The sequence below is a fragment of the Ornithodoros turicata genome, chromosome 8, assembly GCF_037126465.1.
Source record: "Ornithodoros turicata isolate Travis chromosome 8, ASM3712646v1, whole genome shotgun sequence".
In the NCBI taxonomy this organism is placed as follows: Eukaryota; Metazoa; Arthropoda; class Arachnida; order Ixodida; family Argasidae; genus Ornithodoros; species Ornithodoros turicata.
Window position 1 is genome coordinate 7,004,074 of NC_088208.1, and position 23,076 is coordinate 7,027,149.

The 23,076-nt window shown below is 46.6% G+C and overlaps 1 protein-coding gene across 1 annotated transcript in view; it reads left to right on the forward strand.

The window, feature by feature from the left end:
• The window catches only part of LOC135366431 (hemocyte protein-glutamine gamma-glutamyltransferase-like), a 56,452-nt gene that overhangs the window by 15,888 nt on the left and 17,488 nt on the right, over window positions 1-23,076 (forward strand). Inside the window, exons 4-11 of the mRNA XM_064599131.1 lie at window positions 1,347-1,625; window positions 5,274-5,392; window positions 5,455-5,562; window positions 8,095-8,272; window positions 10,689-10,827; window positions 12,879-12,982; window positions 18,028-18,193; window positions 19,706-19,803. Of these exons, the coding sequence (XP_064455201.1) occupies window positions 1,347-1,625; window positions 5,274-5,392; window positions 5,455-5,562; window positions 8,095-8,272; window positions 10,689-10,827; window positions 12,879-12,982; window positions 18,028-18,193; window positions 19,706-19,803 (1,191 nt within the window). The remainder of the gene's footprint in view (window positions 1-1,346; window positions 1,626-5,273; window positions 5,393-5,454; window positions 5,563-8,094; window positions 8,273-10,688; window positions 10,828-12,878; window positions 12,983-18,027; window positions 18,194-19,705; window positions 19,804-23,076) is intronic.

A 23,076-nucleotide genomic window follows, 5' to 3' on the forward strand; every position in this document is an offset into this window, starting at 1 on the left:
GCCGTAGAAGCCCGCAGGGACCCTTTCTTCCCTCCGGGCTGTTGACCACAATTCGCATGAACCTTTAAACACGTCACACCTAACCCTTTAAATACCATGCGAATGATGAGGACGGTGCCCAGAAGAAGAACAGTCTCTGTTCGAAATATCGGCGGCTTCTGTCCTGAGGCAACTCCCTTCCTACACGAAATAATGGCGCGGTTTGACTCCTGTTGGATGGAATACATGGTAAGGGCAGATGCCGGACGTTGAGAGCATTCTAGAATTCCTTCTCTAGAAGAAGACGAAAACGTCATTCACTACACCACGAATCAGAGCACAGCCTTTAGAAAAATGGATGCCGCTGCGGTGCCGGGCGCCTTTGTCCTCTGAGTGAGGTGCTCCCACTCCGGTGAGGGAGTGACGTCACGCTGATCTCGTTATCGCTGGAGCTTCCGAAGCTGCTGAAGCAGCGCTGATCTTTAAAATAGTCTATTTGATATATATGCACATTTCAGACAAAAAGAAAAAAGAAACGAGTAGGTTGCCGGCCTACCTCTATAGCTCTGTTTCCAGTGCGTTTGCAGTGCGTTTCCTGCGCGCGACTGTGCATTTTTTAGTCTGATCACATTTATTTACACTAGTTTGTTTTGCAACGAGGATTTCGAATGCAGGTGGCGAATTGCATTTCTCCATTGATCATCATCAGTGTATCTTTGTTCTTGTTAGGAATTTCGATCACTTTATTCCGAGGTACACCTGTTGCAACCAGCCGCTTCTGTGTTTCCTCCCTACTATGGTCCCATAGGGGCAATGTTGTCAGTGTGATGGCAAGCTGCGCGCGCTGTGGCCTTAAGCAAAATTAGACATTGTATTTATGACGCTTCGATGTTACACACACAAAAAAGAATATTTTGGGAGAGTACAAAGTGAGACACACGGACCGCATAAATTAGGTACGATATTGACGGGAGGAGATTTATAGCCGTAAAAATTCATCAATAAAAAAACGTCATCACATAGCACGCTGAAGGCTAACCGCAGCACAGAATGATGCCCTTATCACTCCTGATTTGTGAAAAACACGGCGCGTACGCCTTCCCGTGACAACTAACATAACTGCATAAATGTCACAAAAGGGCGTACGCCACGCGTTTTTAATGAATCAAGCTCGGCAGATAGAACGACATCATTTGAGATGACGGTTGGCCGAGTGCATGCTATGCGGTGAAGTTCTATTTCAAGAGTTGGTAGTCCATAGTGGCACTTCAAGTCGCCCTAACAACTAACTCTGTAATTGTATCTATTGCGCTCTGAAATCGACGCCCGTGGAATAAAGGGTCACTGATAAATAACTGGCTGAATAGGTCTGGAACCGAAAGAAGAGGACCACAGTCTGGTGAAGCTGGAGGTACCTCAGGTGAAGGGATCCTTTTACGCTACCGACAACTCTCCCTGGAGCATATGCCTTGTACTTACCGAAAAGAAGAGCCTCACCGTCAAAGTGATGCTCCCACCAGGGGCAGCCGTGGGGTTGTGGAATCTTTCAGTGGAAACCAAGTTGCGTGCTTCAGACAACAAGGAAGACAGCGCAGTCTTCAACGTCAAGGACACTTTCTACATACTGTTCAACCCCTGGTGTTACGGTGAGCCACTCTTTCCCATTGGTGCGAGGACAGCGGTCCTCCTGGTCCGTTCATATTTTTACTTGGTCAGCTTGAACGGTCATTCCCATATCTCTGTGGATTGGAGTGCGAGAAGTACGTAAACTAAAATAGGCAATCACGAACACGCCGTTTCAATCTGTATGTGTTAAGTTCTCCTAACCCCATCTACTCAAATATGCAACACCAACGTGCCCAATGGCCGGCCCTACATGTTTACAAAGGACGATGTTTTTTTTTTTCTTTGGTGATTACTCATGGTCTGGTGTTCAGGTCAGTAAAAAGGCTAGCTTCAGACGTGTAAATGGGCCTAGATAAGCAAAATCAATGCTAATTGAAGGAGCGCTTTTGATAATAGATTGTGAAACAAATCTCCATCTTTAAAAATTACGTTCTTTTTTAGCTTGTGTTTTGAAAGAAGGGAAAGACGATTCAAGCATGTAGTACATGAGAGCTGTCCCACATCACATCTAGTATCGCAGACAACAACGAGCAGAATTATGAGTTGGGATCGATAAAAAATGAGGAGCATCTGAGTTCGAGCCAAAGGGACACAGTGTCTTGGCCCAGTGCCGCCTGGATATCGGCAATACTCGTCTAATATTGGACCAGTACTGCTAACGTCATGCTAATATTGAGCCGTTGTGCTGCTTGTGTAGTTGTTACAGAAGTCCATGTTACAGAAGCGCACTTGCACTTGCGGATGCTCAAAGCATTCCACGTAATCTGGAAACTGTCACTTCTTTGAGGGCAGCAGGACGGATGTAGTAGATATAGCAAATGAAGCAAAAGTTGGGCTGTTCGGTGGATATCCGTCACGAACTTCCGGGTGTAGGCTGTCGCGCGCCCCTGACATCACGTAATAGACGACTGTTTGGAACTGGCTGGACTGTTTGGACTGGGTCTTTGCAAACAATCTACGTCACAGTGCCAGATGTCGTTGGTAAAAGAAAGCCACGCGCGTTGGCGGCCGTCGATCACATGCGTTGTTTTTGCTGGTTGTTTCCTACGATATGGATGACACTGCGCGAAGCATACATGAAGGAAACACTAACCTGACGTCATCTCACGTAACGCCAAAAACAACGAAGTTACGCAGCGAGAGCAGCATCGTGCGCTTGTTTTGCCAACGACCACCTCTTTCCCAGTCACGTGATATCTCGATGTGACGTGCCGCAGAGGCTGATCTACTCGGAATAAGGCGCAGATAAAATGCGTGGATTCCGCTTCCGGGGACGTTTACGCCATTGCGCTGTCCTAGGGAAAATAATATATTGCTGAAACATGTAGATGCCTGGACAAAAGAGTCCGGGAGCATAGGGCAAAGGTAAACAGATGTACGACAGGCCGACTCGGCAGCCACGTCGCGTCTTGCCGTTGCCAACCTGGTTTATAACGCCATACGTGTGACTAGCAGATCAAGACATGTGCATGTTGGTCCGGTTATTCGCTCGGAGATCGAACGGTGTCGGCGCGCTGCGGAGAACGGAGAACTACCGCAGTGTGGACGCGTCGTCTGCTTTTACACGTTTTATTCTGCGTTCAGTACAGTAGGCGGAGCATTGGAGAATCCAACAGTATGCTGTATCATCGCGGCACAAGTGATATTCTGGTGAGTATACACAAGAATTACGGGAAAGAACCATCAACTCCGAACATCGGCTCACGTGTTATCCACACTAGAATGGTGAGAGTGTTCCCCCTATAGGGCGATCTCGCTGCGAGTAGACGACCCTCTGTTTACAACAACGTGACGTCACGAGAAGACTGGTTCGAAGTTATATTAGGCTGTGGTGGGCAAGAAACTGGAAAAACGCGTCGGCTGACAGGCTGATAAAGCTCATATAGTGCACACCAGCATGCTTTGTGCAGTGGCGGTACGTAATCAATGACGTAGGGCGCACGTCAAGAGGGCCCAAGATAAAAGTATTAGCACCCTTACGGCAGCCTTGAGATATAAATAGGCAGATATAATCAACGTTGGTACGTAGTTTGGGTAACCGGACATCATAGGAAGTCTTAAAGCTGTTGCAATGTATTGTGTTTTCATTTACTAGTAAACAGGTTGTAAATGGACTGTGTTTGTGCTAGTCCGTCCGACTTCTTTATATTTCGATATTTCAAACTAACTTGCTTGGGACGAGTAGAGATGATGTCGAACCGCTTTTCGACGCCCAAAATGGCGTTCAGAACAAGAGTTAAGTTCAGGCGTTTTCATAGTGGCAGCGCGAGGCTTTTGCTACGCCGGGCTCAGTGACGAAAAAAATAGAAAAGGGAAAGTGTAGCACGAGCAGCCCTCTTCAACCCCAGTATGGTGAGAGGGCACCTAATGAAATGCAGGGACCAGACAAGCTCTCTTGTTTCGCAACAGTCTGTTTAGATCAACTAAGCTGTTCACTTCAAGTGGAGGACACACAGACGACGTACCTATATTAACCACGCATGTCGACTGCCTGTTGAGTGCGTTAACCAACTACGCTACGCTGGTATCTGCTTTCCGACGACTTACCAACATGCTCCTTGTGTTCGTCTGTCTCTGCAGTAGCCTCAGAATGGTTGATTGATTGATTTTAAAAGAAAAAAATGGAGATGGTAGTCTCGAGCCACTCGGGACTGGCTACTCCAGGACGCGTAGCCTCAGAATGGTTACTTTTCGTCGCGTTCATTAGTTTGTCTCAAACAGGCAGATATAGACAAGGATGTGATAAATAGACATTTTGTCTGAAGATCCTGACTCTATTAATGAGCCTTTCTGCAAAGTTTGGCCACAATTCGACTGTTGGAATCGTACAAGCTTCAAACGTGTCCTCAATGAGACAGCTGATGTTCTGATTGGAACACATAGAAAAGACAAATACACACACAGCCTCAAGTGCCTAAGAGATTAATGGGGAAAGAAGGAAGTCACTGAAAAGGTTAGCCAACCGTAGGGCTCGAACCCGGTAATCCACAAGATGTGGGTTCGAGTCCTACAGCTGGCTAACCTTTTCAGTCACTTCCACCTTTCATCAGTGTCCTCAATGTTTTGAGAGCTGCATGGAGTATGCGAAGATTCCCAAAGTTCAACCGCTGCCTCTCGAAACGTATATCAAACACTAATTACCTGAAAGCAAAAGTTAACTTAGAGAAAGTTTCATTTCATTTCATTTTTATTTTATTGTACCCAAGATACATCTTAGCTGGAAATAATACAGACGAGGGAGCCAGAGGGAAACACTCGGTTGAAGGCTCCTCCTTGAAAGGTTCGTTAATTAATCAAGTCATAAATCATGATACGTGAAAATAATATATTTGAGGAAAAAGTTGGCGTCGTAAAAAAATGTTAATAACACATTACCTGCCCTCAAATTATTCATTTATTTATTTATCTATCTCGAAGCCTCCGGAGATCCTCTCTCACATAGTCTGACGGGTTACACATGTCCTGTACAGGTCGTGTAGTCTAATGAACTATTTCAATTCGTCAACAAAGCCAAACACTTTTCGGTGGTTTGTACTGCAAGCGAATTCGTGTACGTGCCTAATTATGCTAGGCACGTTACGCAGTTAGCAAACCCTTGTCGTAAGTGAGCCCCATGTCCGCTTATTTGAAGTTCAAGCACAAAGCCACATGTCACTTACTTTCCATAGAGGACTACGTGTACCTAGAAGACGAAGAGATGCTGAAGGAGTACCTGTTGAACGACAGTGGAAAGCTCTACCAAGGAAACTGGGACTACCCAACTGGAAAACGATGGTATTTTGGCCAGGTACTTTTCAATGGCATGAGGACGCTATTATACAGCGGAATAACTTGGCATCCTCGTTCCAGTTCTGCGATGTGGTGTTACCGGCATGCAATTATCTCTTCGAGCTCGGAGAAATGACCGCCAAAGATCGCTCTTCCCCTGTCTCAATGGCGCGAGCCATAGCGGCACTGGTGAGTCTTCACCGTAACTTGATAAGTTCAAAGGAGCAGTCTAGAGGCACACAACTTTGTTTCTGTTTTTAGTCAGTAGGGAATGTTAGGCGGCCGAAAACAGTTTTCTCACTATTAGTGCAACCGTAGCGAAATTGGGACGCCTGCAATAGCCCCCTGAACCTCCCGTGTGCGAAAAGCCCTCCTTCGCCTTCACGATAGACACGTGGTGAAAGCCGTGGTAGGGATGCTCCTCACTGGACTTGAGATCACGTGATCGAGGTTAGCTACCGCGCAGGACAAACGGACGAACGGACAAAGATGTCTACATGAAGAAAAATCTGCCATAAAATGACAACGAAAGGAAAGTTAGGTAGCAAGCGAGCTGGTCGGGACGATCCATGAATTGAAAACCCGAGACAAGGTAGAGGACGATAACAGGCAAACACAAACACAGTCTCAAACTCAGCCCACGGTCTTCACCGTGTTTGTGTTTGTCTGTTAACGTAGTCTACCTTGTCTCGGGTTTTCAAGTCATGGATAAAACGCCAATTTTTGGACATCTGTTGCGTTTTTCTTGCTATTTGCTTGCGATCGTCGTCTTTACTAGGCCTAACAAGAACGACGAAACACATTATTTTCGGGTAAGCATCGACACTGAAGCGTAATTTATAGATGATTTGCAAGATAATCTCTTACGGTAATACACTTACGATATAAAATTAAAGTAATTTGTGAAAACAAATTGTCACGAAATCCTTGCAATCCGTTACAAGCTACGCCGCCATTTTCGGGAAAATTCTGGTGTCATGGCTGCCCGCATATGAAACAGAAGTGAATGAAAAACGCTCGATTTGATTGACAGGTCGGGACATTTTTTTAGGCTTCGCCTCATGGCCAGAATCCCTTTGGCATACACTGCACTGAGGTAAATCGGTTCGGGGCGACGTCTGGTGGCAACAAAAAAAAAAAAAAAATGACAGAAGAAAAAAGTTCCCAATTCGTCGAGCAACAGCGATCTATGTTCCAGGCTGACTTGCTGGCTCTGGGTGCGTTTTCTTATTCAACCCGAGTAGCCAGGAGTTGGGTAACGACGTCAGAGCCTTTATCATCACGTGACTCCAGAGTAGCCACCTTTAACCGTAATTTTCAAACGGCTAGAGTTACTCTGCGCTTAAAATGGCGGACTGGCCTGACGGGCGAGACGATGTGGAAGTGCTGGCAGACACTCTGTTTAACAACTTAAAGCAGATGCGTGCACTCCAGCAGATTTTGAAAATGCTCCACAGTTTTTAACCAGTCATACATTTCGAAATTGGACACCACCCATATTATCTGTCAACAGGACGGTTGGTAGCAGACGACGCATCCTCGTCTGCTAGCTTGTGTGCGACGTCAAAACGACGGCTACCCTTCTTCAGAGCCAATACACCAATGCCAATACACTCTCTTCAGAGCAGAATAGAGTAGAGTTGTCACTCCCTGGCTACTCTGGCTATGTTTCGCCGGCTGAGAGTAACTCGGAGTTGCCAGAATTGAATAAGAAAACGCACCCTCTGAAAGCTACGTAGCTGACACGTCGCCGACTTCTTTCGTTATACACCCAGTGTTGCATGCATGCAACGCACTTTTTCGCCGTACTCGACTGTAGTGGCGCTGCAGTTCCATCGGCAGCGATGTTGAGAATGAAGACAGGCGAGTCTGGTGAGCAATTGCTAGGCAGGTGTCATTTGGGTTCTGGCCTCCGTGTAATAAACAATGTACCCGCGTACTCCGGTCACTTCAACTGGTGACCTCTTCGGCGCAGTGTTGCCCGTAATTTTCCATTTTACTTTCCTAAAAAACCTACGAGCGCAATTGTGACGTAATTGTACTGAAGGACCATGATGTCCAATAGGTAAATCTTTTGAGACTGCAGCTCTACTGCTTTACGGCACCTTTAACAGTAAGACAGCGAAGCGTTTTGGGACCCCGACCGTCAGTGTGCATACGCTGCGGAAACATGCCCAGAATCCAATCCGCGTTTGGAGGTGCACACTGTTTTCGTGAATAAAGTTTTATAGAACGACTCGGGAACGTACGGGGCGACTCAAAACGCGATTGCAACAATGCACATGGCGACCGCTACTCGTGCACAGCTTATAGGGTGGAGCGAGCGCGCTGCTGCGATTAACAGCAAAGAAAACAAACCAAAAGAAACGAAACACGCTCAAATTCTCACCAGCCGCAACAGCAACGCAAGCCATCTTTCGAGCGGCACTCTATTTCGCAAAAGTAGTGCCCACACCGAAAACTCAACGCGGCGATTACGCTATTTCTACCATTAACACAGTGTCATTCCCATTATTATGTATCTTTGTCACGCTTATATAGCTCAGCGTAGACGTGGCACCAATGTGGCAAACCAACTGCGGCAACCTGCAAAATCTGCAGGAACTAAATTTGTGTGCGACTTTGCATAAACTAGTGCAGTATACGTTCGTCACTGACTGTTTTCCAGTACATTTGATGGTTGGGAAGCATGAAGAGGAAACTTGTCGTTTTCCTTTACAGGTGGATGCGAAAGATGAGAACGGCCTGCTCGTGGGTTCCTGGACCGGTAACTACTGGGACGGCGTCGCACCCACAGCGTGGTCTTCTAGCATCAGCATCCTGGAGCAATACATGAACACCGGTGGCGCTCCAGTCATGTACGGACAGTGCTGGGTCTATTCGGGGTTGGTCACAACACGTGAGTTCGCTCGTCTGCAGATGTGCCATCTCCATTAGGCTCCTTAGCGTACTGCTCGCGCGACATACTCGCCTGGAATCGACAGCTCGTGGTGTACCCGATCTGAAATATCCAGGTGTTGCAGATTATTTATCTTGGCCACTAGAATCGTGTTTTATGTGGCCCGTCTTGAAACAAAATATTGGTACAGCTCCTTCGAAGGTGGTAAAACCAATACGGGCTGTTGAACCATGCACTGAAGAACCAAGCACTGAAGAAGCACTGTTGAACCATGATTGAAGATGGTAGAGAAGGATGTCGCAAGCAGTACACATATTTGTACAGGGTCAAAACAGCGAAGATCCGGACTGGAGAGAACGTAGACCAGAGCGCTGCCTCTACTGCGTTCGTGCCTTTCGCGTTGTCACAAACACGGCAATGTTGAAAGATGGAAGTCACTGGAAAGCAGTGATGGCCAGTAGTTAACTACATGTAGTTAAACTACTAGTTAAACTCCCTGATTGTAGTTAAAAAGTAGTTATCAACTACTTGCAGAAATGCAGTGGCAACTACTAGTTAAACTACTATTTTAAGTAGTTAACCACAGTAGCCAGGTTACTGCAGGCGCCAACTACTTCCGATTTTGCCGCAAGCTTTACGGCACGATTGTGCTTCCAACTTTTACCTTGAGCTACTTGTTTGATGAGAACGGAGGTGCAGAGCAATTGTGTCGTGCGTGTGTACTAAATCTTCACTTTTAATGCTTGTCTAGTGAAGCCTCACTTGCTGTGAAATAATCCTGCAACTTAGTTCATCGCGTAGGCACAGAAAGAATCCCGCCGCTAGCTTTGTATTTGACGGTCGTAGCAATAGCTTGAGCCAAAGTTTATCGTTGCTTGTGATTCATGTTTAGGTGTCCAAGAACACTATAAAGGATTGGTGTTGATGGACAACGTTAAGTAGTTATAGATGTAGTTAAAATACATTGCAGAAGTTAAAGAAGTAGTTTTAACTACTCCCCTGAAAAGTAGTTGAACTACTAGTTAAACTACTTCATCGCGAAGTAGTTAGTAGTTATAGTTAAACTACTGTAGAAGTAGTTAGTGGCCATCACTGCTGGAAAGGTTAGCCAGCTGTAGGACCTTTTCAGTGACTTCCATCAGACGCCATCAGCATAGATAGATATATTGACTTTAGGGGCGATACAGGACTTTAGGCCTGCCATTACAAGGTTAAAAAGGATAGGACTTAAAACGATGCCTTGTGGTACACCCTGAGTCAAGACAGCTTTCGACGTGACTCCTTCTTGCGTGCGAACAGAGAGTGGTCTGTGCCGCAAAAAATCAGCAAGCCACAAGAACATTCTGTCGGGAAACCCTGCTTGCAACAATAAATGCAGAACGTTGGCATGACTGACTGTCGTAGGAACACTGCCATGACTATTTTGAATAGGATATTCACTGAGAGAGGCCTTTTCAGTGACTTCCATCTTTCATCATTAATTTCTTAGGCATTTGAGGCTTTGTATGTATTTGTCCTTTCTATGTGTTCCAGCCTCAGAACATCAATTGTCTCATGTTAAACATGGCAAGTTCCGACGAACTATCCTGCTGTACAACATCGGTTGTGCAGCAGGATAGGACCATCTATTTTATTTGGTGTTTTGTGGGTAAAGAACATTACCACGTGAACAAGGAGAACTAGTCGAGGTAGGTCATACTTTAATTCGTTGAAGAACATTACGTTGTCAAGCGCCCCCCCCCCCCTTTTTTTTTTCTAACTCACACAGTAAAGCTTGGGCAGTGGTAAAGGCCTTTCTGATGGAGGTTTTAGACCATACAGAAGGCCTCATACATTGTGCAAAAGCGCTTTAAATGCTACGGTCTATAAAAAAAGTTTTTTTTCTTTTGGGGGGTGGGGGTGGGAGTATTGTGTTGAAATCACTGTTCCAGATGGATATGTGGAAAACACATTCCCCTGTGCACGTTCCAGTTGTGTCAAATATATATCCTTAGCGTTGGGTAAGTAAAGTGCTATTTGCCAACACGCCCTTTTTAAATGCGAACAGCTGTAGAAAATTACTGTGCAGCACTAATGACTGACCTGTGATTACTCCCACACTACTTGGTTTAAGAGAAGCGCCCAAAACCAACGCTTCGTTGACGAGAAAATGTTGAGCGGCAGAAACAAGGCATCGTAGCCATTGTCATGCATTTGACTCATGCACGGTGAATTTTGGGTACAATGTTCTAACTAAACGTACTCTGAACTTCGAATCTGGCTCTAGGGCGCTTGAACAGGCTTTTTGATAATATCAAAGATCAATCTTGCCAAAGGCATCAAGTGAATTACTTTTTTATTACTAGAGCAACACTGCTTGATCGGTGATACCATAAATTATTAGACCTGAAATCATGCCATCAATGTTATCTTTCAGTGTGCCGTGCTCTCGGAATCCCATGTCGCTCCATCACAAACTTCTCCTCTGCACACGATACGGACGGAAACCTGATCATCGAACGCTACTTCGATGAACACGGCAACCCTATAGCTGGAAAGACCGAGGACTCAATCTGGTGAGTAAAGCGTTTACAGTAACACAGACACCTGTGTGTTAGCAAACGAATCAGTGTGCTGGACGTATGAGTACGTGAGTACGAGGATGTGCTGCGTTCGTGCGTTGCTGGAGCATGGAGATAAAGGACACATTACGAGCGCGGGATCCACAGTGGCGCCCCTCAACCACACAGACATAAAAGAAACACAGTCACAGACGAGAAGCTCATCCCGTATCCACGAAGGACCGTAGTGGCATGGGTTGACCAAGCGTTTGGATCATCGATTGTCCCACATCTGTGACATTCATCCGGTCAGTAATATTCAGGCGGAATTGATGTATTAAAAGAGCTAGGACACATTGACAGATGTGGTTCATTGCATCATGCACTCGTTGTACGTCAGAGTGCCGAGGTAAAATCATTCCATTTCTTTCTGCTTATCACAGTTGGCAAGGAAGGAACGGTTGAACAAAGTCGGGTGTCAGGCTGTGACGCGAGAAGGGCCAGAGCTTAGGTCATGGATCTCGCAAGCACGTGACCTGACCCGCAGCCGCCTGACTGACAGGGATATCTGCTTGATGTCACGAGTAGAATGAGTTTCGTTATTCGTGGGTCATACGGGTCATGCTCCAAAGGCTACGATCTGCGTTCACCAACTCTGAGCTACTCAAGATCGGCTCTAGGGGTGACTCCGGCTCCGGCCGTTGTTAAAATATCCTGCGAGAATGCAAAGCATACCATGCTGCGCTTCAGACGGTGATAGTGGTGGTGGTACTGGTGAAAGGGCTCGCCATTGTCGGCCTCGCAGAGGTGGGCAATGTCACGACTGACGCCCTGGGGGAATTTGCGTCCTGGGCTTACTTCTAACTGAACCGTGCCGACATAGAGCAACAACTTCATGTTAAGGAGATGAATGGGGAGTGTCATCGCCAGATGCGATACTCTACCCCTATTGTTGGTGGTGATGGGGGAATGAAATAATGATCCCCTTCACAGTAAGGATCCAAGTCCGATTGTGGCCAGAAAGGTCAATAGAGCCTTGAGCGCAGAGCGTTGGTGGGCTGGATTCGGCCAGGGGCCAAGCAATTTTGATAGGGAGAAGGGGCGAGAGTTCAGCTGACTAGGAGACCCGGAGAGTGCGGTTCGGGACGGGAAAGTTCGTAGTGTGTTGCAATGAAGAAAAATGTGCTCCAGATCCTCTAGACCACCGCAGTGACAGCATCTGAGAGAGTCAACTTTTCTCAAGCGGTAACGCCATTGAGCTGTAAAAGCCACATGGAGTCGCATTTGGTTTGGTCCTTCAGAAATTTTTTGCGGACGATCTATCGAACGGATTTTTGTTCTGAAAACGGCTTTGGTATCTGGTGACCGAAGAGATCAGATGTTCTCATTGGAGCAACTTCGTAGCTTTTATAATTAAAAAGTTAATTATTGAAAGTTAATTAAGACATTGCCTTAGAAGTCTGTTAATGCCCCCCTAGGGAGTGCCCTTCAGCATATGCTATATTGCAATTTATTTCATCGCGGAAAACGTGATTGATATATTTTTCAAAAATCTGTTCACACTTAGCGTGGACACCCTGTATATATATAACTTGCAGTGCAGATTTTGAATTTGTGAAGGCTTCCCATTCCCACTGGGTAAAATCAACGAAGTGCTGCAGACATTTGTGTGCCGGCCGCCACATGTCTGAAAACATCTGAGGAAATCCCAGGAAAAAGCCCTGACACCACAGCTAGCACAGTCTCGTACCTCCCAGTCTCGACGTGACATGCACGCTAACCACTGAGCCACGCGAGCTGGTTCTTCAGACGATGAACGGAACCCCGCGCCTTTGCAATATGCAGTGTCAGTTCTATCAGCAGTGCTTTCGAAGAGGCCGCTACGTGTATTATAGAGCTGGTGTTTTCAATACATTATTCCGATGCACGTTATTCTAAAAATATCTACGAGCATATGGCTTCTGTTGTATCTATTATTTGCCTTCTGCGCCTGTAGAATTGTCGCGCTAATGTAACCAAGCGATTCCAGAGGTGATTAAATAGAGCGTGGTCTCTTTGAAACACAGGAACTTCCATTTGTGGAATGAGCTGTGGATGGCCCGGCCAGACCTTCCTCCAGGTTATGGTGGCTGGCAAGTCATAGATGCTACACCACAAACAATCAGCGATGGTAAGCAAAGCTTCAAGTCTCTGGTGTTGGTTTGCATATGTATACTGGGTGTCCAGCTAAATGCGAACATATCTTTTAAATATATATATGTATCACTTTTTCCGAGATGAAATCAATTGCAATATAGCATATGCTGACACGGGCACTCCTTAGGAGGGCATTAGTAATCTTCTAAGGCAATGTCTTAATTAACTTTCAATAATTAACTTTTTAATTATAGAAGCTACGAAGTTGTCCCAACGAGAACATCTGGTCCCTTCGGTCACCTGATACCGGAGCCGTTTTCGGGGAAAAAAAAATACGTTCGATAGATCGTGCGCAAAAATTTGTGAAGGAACACCTCTTTTTTTTTTTCGTTTCTTGCGCATCCTCGGAGACGCGTCTTTCCTTCACCCCCAATGTGAGAGTGTGAAGGAGTGCCATTCAGCATGTTATATTGCAACTGATTTCATCTCGAAAAAAGTGCTGTATATGTTTTTTAAAAATATGCTCGCATTTAGCTGGGACACGCTGTATATATATATCCACGAATTAGAGGAATGGAAATTATCGGACAGGGGCGGCGCACGTCCTGAATTCAGGGGGCCCCAGATCCCAACCGGCGCCCCCTTCCAACCAGACTCTTTCTTGGGTCACTGCCTTTTCTGTGGCGTCTTTTCCTAAGGCGGTTACCGCGGACGAGGACCAGAGAGCCTGGAATTGTATGCGCCGCGATGTGGGCTGCGGCTTTCGATTCTTCAGCTCATGGCACACATGAGACTGAGAGTTGTGTAAAGCATTCTAGAACCCGTGAACACTTTCAGGTTATGTCGCCGTGAGTTCTACCGCAACAATCGACAAGCAGTTGACTATGCTGGCAAATTGATCGATTCAGAAAAAGGATTTAAGGCATTTAATTCGCATGCGGCACCTGAGATAACATTTCGAGCCTCACCTCCATACGAATTTTGCGCCCCTTCACAAATCGAGGAGGTATACAATGACCCCCTTCCGCCGCCCCTGCTGACAAGAGATTGGAATCGTTCATTCCCTTTGCAGGCTGAGGTGGGGTGATGAAGGGGGAAGGCGCAATCAGCCCGCTCTGGAGTGAGCGGGTTGAGACGCTCCGCTTCTGTTCTCTCGGGCCATGTTTCACCATAGCAAGGTCAACGGTTTCCAGCCTGACGAGAACATAAAGTTCATTGCTCTGAGTGTTTTTATAAGTACTGCCGCTATCTGGTGCATGAAATTTTGTACATGCGTGTGTCTGCTGGCTTGTTATTCTTTTTTTGCTCATATTTTGGCCTCTTTCACCTGTGTTTGGAGTGAGGCGCCGTTGGGTGTTTGGGTGTATGAGGAGAGTTGTGGTTGCTAAGGAAATCCCTGGTCGGATGTTGACAGTATGGCGGAAGTCAGTGAAGGAACGCCGTCATTCACGAACCTTCAGAACCTTGGACCGTCTGGAAGGCGCTTAATCGGCGGAGCAGACGAACTTGGAAACAATGCCAGTCGACTGGGCGCTGCCCTCTCACCCGCCCTTCAGACGTACGTCACCATGACGTTCTCGCCGCTGGAGCTTCCTTAACTGCAGAGGCAGTGCTAATTTATAAAGCTCGGTTACTCGTGTTCGTGTTAAAAGGGCCGTAAACAGGCCACCAAACATTTCTGAAATAATGATACCACATGAAAGAACGAATCTCATAATACCCAAATATACATTTCGTTCGGCTCGTGCTAGCTCATTGACCCATATAACTGCTTTCAAAGATGAGTAACCAGCGAGCCACTCTCCACAACGCATACGTCACATGGCTACGTACCGTTTTACCGTCCAATCGGGCGGCCCAGCTGCGCACATGACGTTTCAAATTACCAGCCAATAAACATACTTCGTTATCAGCTGTGAGTCGGAGCGCTCAGTTTGTTTGTGTGAAACGACGTTTTGCGCTCCGTGGTTCCGAAATTCAACGACATGACATCTTCAGCATCTCCGGCTGGCGCAAACGTCAACAGCTGGGCTGCTATCACATGACGCGATTCGAATCCGGGTTCCTCCCAGTCACGACGTGACATGGCGAGCACGCTATCCACTGTACCACGCGAGCTGGTGACGCTATGCCGCGTGGATCAAATCAAAGTACGGCAGCCCAGTTGTCGGAACCATTCGAAGATGATGAAGATGTTTCATCGCGCACCTGCCTAAGATTCCGGAACTGTAGTCCGGGATATTCATTCGCGCAGGTGGTGTGCTGCGTGCTACTGCCCAGAAAACGTAGTGCGCGTATGATACCTAAATTAAACTCATTTCTTTCTCAGTTTGAGGCTGTAACTGTTTAGATTTTGAATAGAAGAGGATTCACGCTCATCTAGTCCAATTCCGCATTTGAAATAAAATGATATGTGGAACACTCAATCGTAATTGGTGGGGGAAGCGCTACGTCAAAATGACGTAAAGTTAGAGCGCGGGGCGGAGCTAAAATGCGAAAGAGTGCAGTGAATATTTCATCCGTATGCAAGCGCCTTTTGTTTTTGAGCGTTAGTATTTGCAAGGAGTTTTCACTGACTAAGTTCCAATAATATAACACAAAGAAATGTGCACCTTTTGTACCTGTTTACGGTTAAAGGGATTTTCTGCAGAGAAAACGGATTGCGCATACTTCTTTGACGCGGCTCTCCCTATAACGCAATTGTCTGAAGCCGTTTGCCGTGTTTGAGATCATAGTAGTACAGTCGACCCCCGTTTATCCGGACTTCATTTATCCGGATCCCGCGGTATTCGGACAAAAGGCACGGGAACGGATTTTCCTCCATGTATTTTGTTCTCGTTTATCCGGACTTCAGCTTCCGGACTCGGACAAGAATTCCAGGGAACGAAAGTCGAAACTACTTGTAATCCAGCTTCAGTTATCCGGACTACCGTGAGTAAGAGGAGACGCTGACCCCGCTTCGTCACCCTTTTCGCTGTGTTGGGGTTATTCCCGTCACACGTCTGGAACCTACATTCCTCCGTAGGGGAGACAACCGTGCACGATGACCCCCTTTTCTATTTGTGTGCATTGGGTCACGTTGACCAGTCGAGTCATTTTGAAATATCTCGAGCAACTGTCCGGTTCTAGAGGGGAAAACTCCGACCCGAGGGCCTGCTGCGATCCCTGATGCAGAGGCTCATTGTGACTGCCGTAGATGATGCTGTAGTTTCTCACTACGTTGACGTTGATAAGGATGATGACGCGTGTGCAGCTATGACTGATGACGGTGTGATTGTTGCTATTGCCTCCGATGATGTGCTGCAAAACGGTGCCGATGACGCAAGTGAGAAAAAAGACTCCGACATTGACACTTTGCGTCCGCACTGACATTCTTCGAGCAGCGCAACAGCGTGGCTCAACTCTATGCAATTAGCAAAAGTTTGCAGGAATCGAGTGCCTACACTACTATTAACAGCTGTCATTGACGAGATTTCTGTGTTTTAATTAAACCTTGTTCTGTAGGACGTTTCTATTAGGTCGTTTCATTTATCCGGATGCCCCGGTATCCGGACGATTTCGCCGGGAACGGCACCGTCCGGATAAACGGGGGTCGACTGTATTCTACTGTAAGTTAGGAGCAGATGCCGTACTCAAAGTTTCGTCTAGCGCAACGTCATCGTTTTTGCGATACACGATTAAAACGAATTTAATGTTTCGGTATCGGTTTCATGGTGACGTAAGCAATAAGGTGCCCCAGCGCCCGTCAGACGAGTATGAGACCGAGACGAAGGTTATGGAAGGCGGTTTAGAGATGTGATAAAACGTTAAGTTTTATCTCGAGTTCGTGGAACTAAACCCAAAAGGGACTGACTTTGACGTCACTGGCTATAAAATTCGAGTATAAAGTAATTGCCTGCGAATTTAATCGAAATAATTTGCTCACGATATCTACGCGTCTTAAGAAACCTCGCAGCACCAGTGACAGCACTGTTGCTGGTCTGCTTCGGTTGCGGCTTGCCAGTTTAACCGATATCTTTTCACATATATCCGGAAACGACACTTCCAATGGTGTCGCTGTCTTTCAGATGTTACACGCGAAGTTGTGTTTTACAACGACAGCTGTATATGCGGAGTTAAAGGGATTGAGACAACTTTCATAGGTGTGGTTCATTAAATCATGGACAGTATTGCGCGCCAGAATACAGAGGAAAAAATCAATTATTATTCTACGTGGCGTACTTAGCGAGATACAAAGCCTGGAACGCAAAGTGCAGACGCCACAGATCTCAGAGTTGTGTCCATTCCCATTGGCAACCGTAAACACGTGACTTCTCGTGCGCTGCCTCACTGGCGGCGGTGAGGCCTGTGATGTCAGAGCTGCATGAGTTTCGGTATACGCGGTGCCCATTTTCTCCGTTTCTCTTAGTGTCCTCACTGTGAATCTTTCAATGGAGGTTCACGTCGGTTTAAAGAACAGTATTTCACGTTTATCTGGGATAACGTGGATGATCTATCGCAGCCTCTTTAAACATCCGATAGAGTAAGGAAGCCGTTTGTCCCAGATATCGCGGCGCAGTGAGTCACGGAAGAAGCGCGCTGCCAAGTTGGCGTGAAACGACCTTGGGTGTCACGTGAGGTGTGGTGATGCAGATAGCGAGAGTGGAAAGCACAATACGCCACGCCTTTCTCCTGGCTAGCTTCTACGAGGAAGGTTCTTAGTGAAGGTTCTTCTCTCGTGCACTTGAAATACGAACTCGTTCAAAAACGACTGTAAAGATTCCTAACCCCGAACAGGTTCCAGTGGCTATGCATTTGTAAGAGATAATTTCGAAATATTAGCGTATTATAGGTTAAGAACTCTCCAGCACCGAGAAAGAATCGTGTTAAGGCCTGCCCACGATGCGTAGCAACACAGCTGTCGCTGTATTACAGCTGCGAGTACCAAAGGTTGCCCAGCTACACCGGAATTTTTAGAGTGTGGCATTCAGTCAGCCGTATGTCTTCTGCTGATCTGATCCCTTTTTCGTTTTCATGCGAACTGTATTCACGCGAATGAAAGCACTTTGTTACAGTGAATAATACGTCTTTTTTACCCAGGTCTCTTTCGTGTCGGTCCATGCCCCGTGTCGGCCATCTTCAACGGCCACATTGACGTCGACTATGACACCCGCTTTGTGTACGCTGAAGTTAACGGCGACTTCGTCAGTTGGAAAAGAGATGCAGTCACGCGCCAGTTCCGACGGCAGCTGGACGATACTGAGACGTTAGTGATTTCCTTGTGTCGTTCATGTGACATAACTCGAACGGTACATTGACGGAACATGATACTCTATTCAATCCTAAGGCGACCACAAACCTAGCACATTCTAGCCTCTCTGTTGACCTCTGCTGCGTAAGCACGTGGCTTGAAGGAAAACACTTTTAATTCGGCTATGTGAAACAAGACACGGCCGTGCTCCAAAAATCAGACACCAACAGCACCGACCATTGTGCAGAATGACTTGAGGATAGAACACGGCGTGGCACTTTTGTGCGGGATCGGAACCGAAAACGGCTGAAAACCCGTAGTTTTCACTGAACCGAAACTGAACGGAACCGAAACATTTTTTTTTCTCGCGTTGAACCGAACCGGAACTGAACTGAAATAAATTTAGGCGGTGACAAGTTCGGGAAACGATCCAGACGTAATATGCGTTGTGAGGGATCGGAAGTATGATTTACACGGCAGATTGAGCCGCGTTGCCAAACAAATTCGAAACCGAAACTGAACAAAACAAAACTACAACCCAAGTGCGCGAGGCATTTTTTCCTCGCAGCTCTTGCGTTTATTGAGTCGTGTTAGTTTTGAGGTCGTTCTTTTAGAATAGTTATGGGCTTCCTTGTAATTACAATTGCAGTTTCAGGAAATACAAAGGAGATTTGGGCGAAATCTTAAACTTTCCACGCAGGGGCTAGTATAAGAGATACGCCGTTTCCACGATTAATCGATTCAACCAAGGCTCTTAAAGGTTATCTGCAATAAGGACCTAATAACTGGATACTGGCTGCCTACACTTGGCGGGTATGATCAGGTCAGGACCTGGAATGCTTTTGGGGCGCCGTATACTTAATAGGGGGGGGGGGGAATATAGGTTTATTGCAAAACAAAACAAAAAACACGAAAGAGGGGAAAGGTTAGCCTGGCTCCAGCAGCCGACTTGCTATTCCCGCTTACAAAAAGAAAAAGGGAGAAAAGGAAAAATAAAGAGAAAGAAGAAAAAGCGAAAGAAGAGGCGCAGTCACAGGCTCAGCGCGAGCCCTGTGTCAGTAAGGAAGCGTACGAGTTCCCTTCCGACGCGCCACTGAATGGGGCGTTGCAGAGGGCCCAGTAGCGTTGCCAGCGTGACCTCCCTGAGCCCTAGGGCAGCTAGCCGCTCCACCAGAGTGGCACGGGGAGCGGCGAACAGGCGACAGTGGAGGAGTAGGTGGGAAGTGTTGCCCTCGGTAGAGCAGGCTACACATGTAGGGGTGTCAAGCTTGTTGAGTTGGAAGAGCCGTGTTGGCGTTCGAGCCACGCTTAACCGAAGACGGTGGATAACGGACGCCTCCCTCCTTAGGCTTCTCAAATGTAGACAGTTCTCTACAGCACATACGTTGCGGGCAACTTCATAGTACGTGTAATACGTACGTATAATACATTCCAGGACGAACTGAAGTGAACTGATTTGAATTGTGAGAAAAAACGGAGCAGGGGAAGAGTATAGGTTCACTGTTACGCTTTGCTACTTTATTCCAGTGCAGGAATGTTGGTGTACACAAAAAAGATTGGCGTGATGACAGAACAAGACGTAGAAGATGCTGAAGACGTTACTCCCTTGTACAAAGGGGCAAAAGGTGTGTACCTTACATTACCCACAAGATCTGCGCATCGCTCTTCGCCCACGTAGTTACGAAAGATATCGCAGTGCAGTGTGATCTAAATTAAATAATGGCGGTCGTTGAAAGGGCTTTAGCAGTGGGGTACGAACCCACACTTTCTGGTCACGAATCTTCCTTTGTTATCGAAGAATGGAACTGCGTGTTGTGAGGCTTGTAGGGGTTGTGACACTCTCTTAGGGATTAACTCAGAGCTGTACACGTTACCCCAAAAAAGGAACTAAATACGTTACTCCTTCCTTCGAAAAAATAGTAACTAAATACGTTACCCGTTACTCACAAATAAAAGGAACGCGTTCTCGTTACCTGGAAGTAACGAGTTACACCTATACGTTACATTTTTTTTTAGTTCAAATGTTTTATTTTACAGCTTGTACAGAGGTAATGCCATACAAAATGGGGTAAAGAAATTGAATCCATTATACGGCACGAATTAGAAGGATCCAACGCCATAGGCGTGGAATTGATCCAATATTGTATGCATACAACTCAAGCTGACACACGACAGTGATCGCTAGGAAACACAAAAGAAAAAAAAATAATTAGTATTACAAACGACTCATACAGGACCGGGACCTTTCGATCAAAGAAGAAAACACCAATATCAACAACATGAAGAGTCAGCACCTGATATATAAAGCACCAACGACAATTACACAGCGCTTTCACCCATGAAATAATCATGAATCATCTTCCTGAGAACCACTAACGAATTACAAGTATGAATATAAGGTGGAAGCGAGTTCCAAACTTTGGCCGCGAAATACTGGAAAGAAAAGTAGCCATAGTTGGTTCGAATACTAGGCAAAGTCAAGACAAATGATCCCTGATTCCTTAATGGGATGGTTGTCACGGGGCTCAGGGATCGTGCGTGATATCCCCCAGCTCCGAGATCGATGAAGGTATTCGAACTCAGCGGGTAGGGTGGAGATTGGCCAGTCGATGAACAAGAGGACGAGGACACATTGCTTTCGTAACCAGTAACAACAATTTACTCGTTCGCAAAAGACATAACATCAATCAAAGTAGCACACGACAGGAACAGCTCAAGTATCAATCCCGACACATAAATGATACATATACTGCACCCCACTGATGCTATGCGGCCTAACGCGAAATACGCACCGATTGCCCAACTACTGTCTAAAATAGTTCCGCAAAGTTCGTACAATGAAAAGCAAAGTTCAAACACAACTTATCTCTGAGGCGGACGATACTTGGAGGCGGTCGGCTTCGTTGCAGTCGATACTGTCGGGCGGTCCTCTGGATCACGTCGGATGCTTTCCTTCTTCCTGGTCACGCTCACACACAACTAATTCTCACAAAATGTCGCAGCTTCCTGCAATGTCTTCAAAACCCCGGGTTGCACCACTTCTGTCGCAGCTCCCTGCGATGTCTTCAAAATTCTGGGTTGCACCACTTCTGTCGCAGCTCCCTGCGATGTCTTCAAAACTGTGCCGTCACTCAGATCTTCGCCGATCCGCTCCTTCCGCACCTCCAATTATCTCCGGCGGCAAAACCGCCGCTATCTCGTTACGACTTTCACTATCCGCTGACCATGGGACGACCACCTACTTTCGGCCGGTCGCTCCTTTTTAATCCCTCGGCAGACGGGGCACCCTCAGGCGCTTCCACGAAACGAACCCATTCTTCCCTACGAAAAAGGGTCACCACGCGTGCCACATTCTCGGAATCTATGCCGAAGTCCCTTTTGGTTACGTGAGAACCACGACGTTCTCACGGCTGTACTGCTATTCTGGTCCTCGTGATGGACACGTGCTCTCTTTATGGCTGACCACGAGTCTTGCATGTGGTGGTCATGGAAAATTACTTGGGCGCATCTGCCTGTGCGTAATGACTGAAAATTTGTCGCCCTGTGACACGACTCCCCCCTTCAAGAATATTATACAATAATATTCAACACCTTCACAGGTGCAGACAAATCAAACTAATGGTATCATACACTTCAACGCCTCAACAGAATGGAAATGAGACTACGAAACAATTACAAAAACATCACATTCGAGAGTTATAACACAGGGTCACATGATAGCACAACATTCTCACTACACCAATTGTATATACAAATGCAAGCCACAAGTATACACAACTATACAACGCAAGTGTACACAACAATAAGGGATAATCACTACAAATATGCGGAAACAGAATAAACTACAGTACAGCATTCATTTTACAGACACTTATAGTTCAATATATACAGTCCGTTGACCCCTTACGAGTCAATACATCCGACTTAAATAGTCTGCGCCGACATTCTCCCTTCCCTTTACATATTCCACACGGAAATCATATTCCTGTAGCTGCAAACTCCAACGCATCACGCGTGCGTTTGTGTGTCGGCTTCGGTTGATGTGGAGAAGGGGCTGATGGTCCGTTTGCAGGACGAATGGCTTCCCGTAGAGGTACGGGTGGAACCGATGAATTCCCCAAATAAGAGCGAGTCCTTCCCTCTCGATGGTGGCGTACGCTGCTTCTCGGGCCAACAACTTCCGGCTAGCATACGCTACCGGATGCAAGACGCCCTCATATTCTTGCAGTAGCACAGCCCCGAGACTCTTTTCCGAGGCGTCAGTTCGCAGTACAAAGTCCTTGTCTAGATCAGGCAGCCGTAAAATCGGAGCTTCTGTCAACCTTCGCTTCAAGTCATTGAAGGCTTCCTCGTGTGCCTCCTCCCATACCACGGTGTTGCTTCCTCCCTTTTTCGTCAGGCTTGTTAGCGGCGCAGCTACCTCTGCGTAGTGCGGTATGAAATCCCTGTAGTATCCGGTTAGTCCCAAGAATGATCTAACCTGCTTCTTCGTGACTGGTCGCTCTGCTTTTTGGATTTTCTCGACTAATTTTGCGACTGGAGACACTTTCCCTTTCCCAATCTTATGGTCCAGGAAATTTACTTCGTCGTGGCCTATCTCGCATTTCGTTGGCCGCACTGTAAGGCCTGCATCGCGGATCCTCTCGAACACTTGTTTAAGTGTTGCCATATGCTCGCTCCACGTGTCACTTGCCACCAAAACGTCATCATAGTAGTGACGGACGTCTGGCAGGTCGTCGAAGAGCTTTCGCATCACCTTTGTGAAAACTGCTGGAGCGGTCTTTAGACCAAATGGCATGTACCGGAATTGGTACAGGCCGGATTCCGTCGAAAAGGCAGTCTTCGCCCTAGACTCTCTTTCTAAAGGTATCTGCCAGTAGCCCTTACTGAAGTCCAGT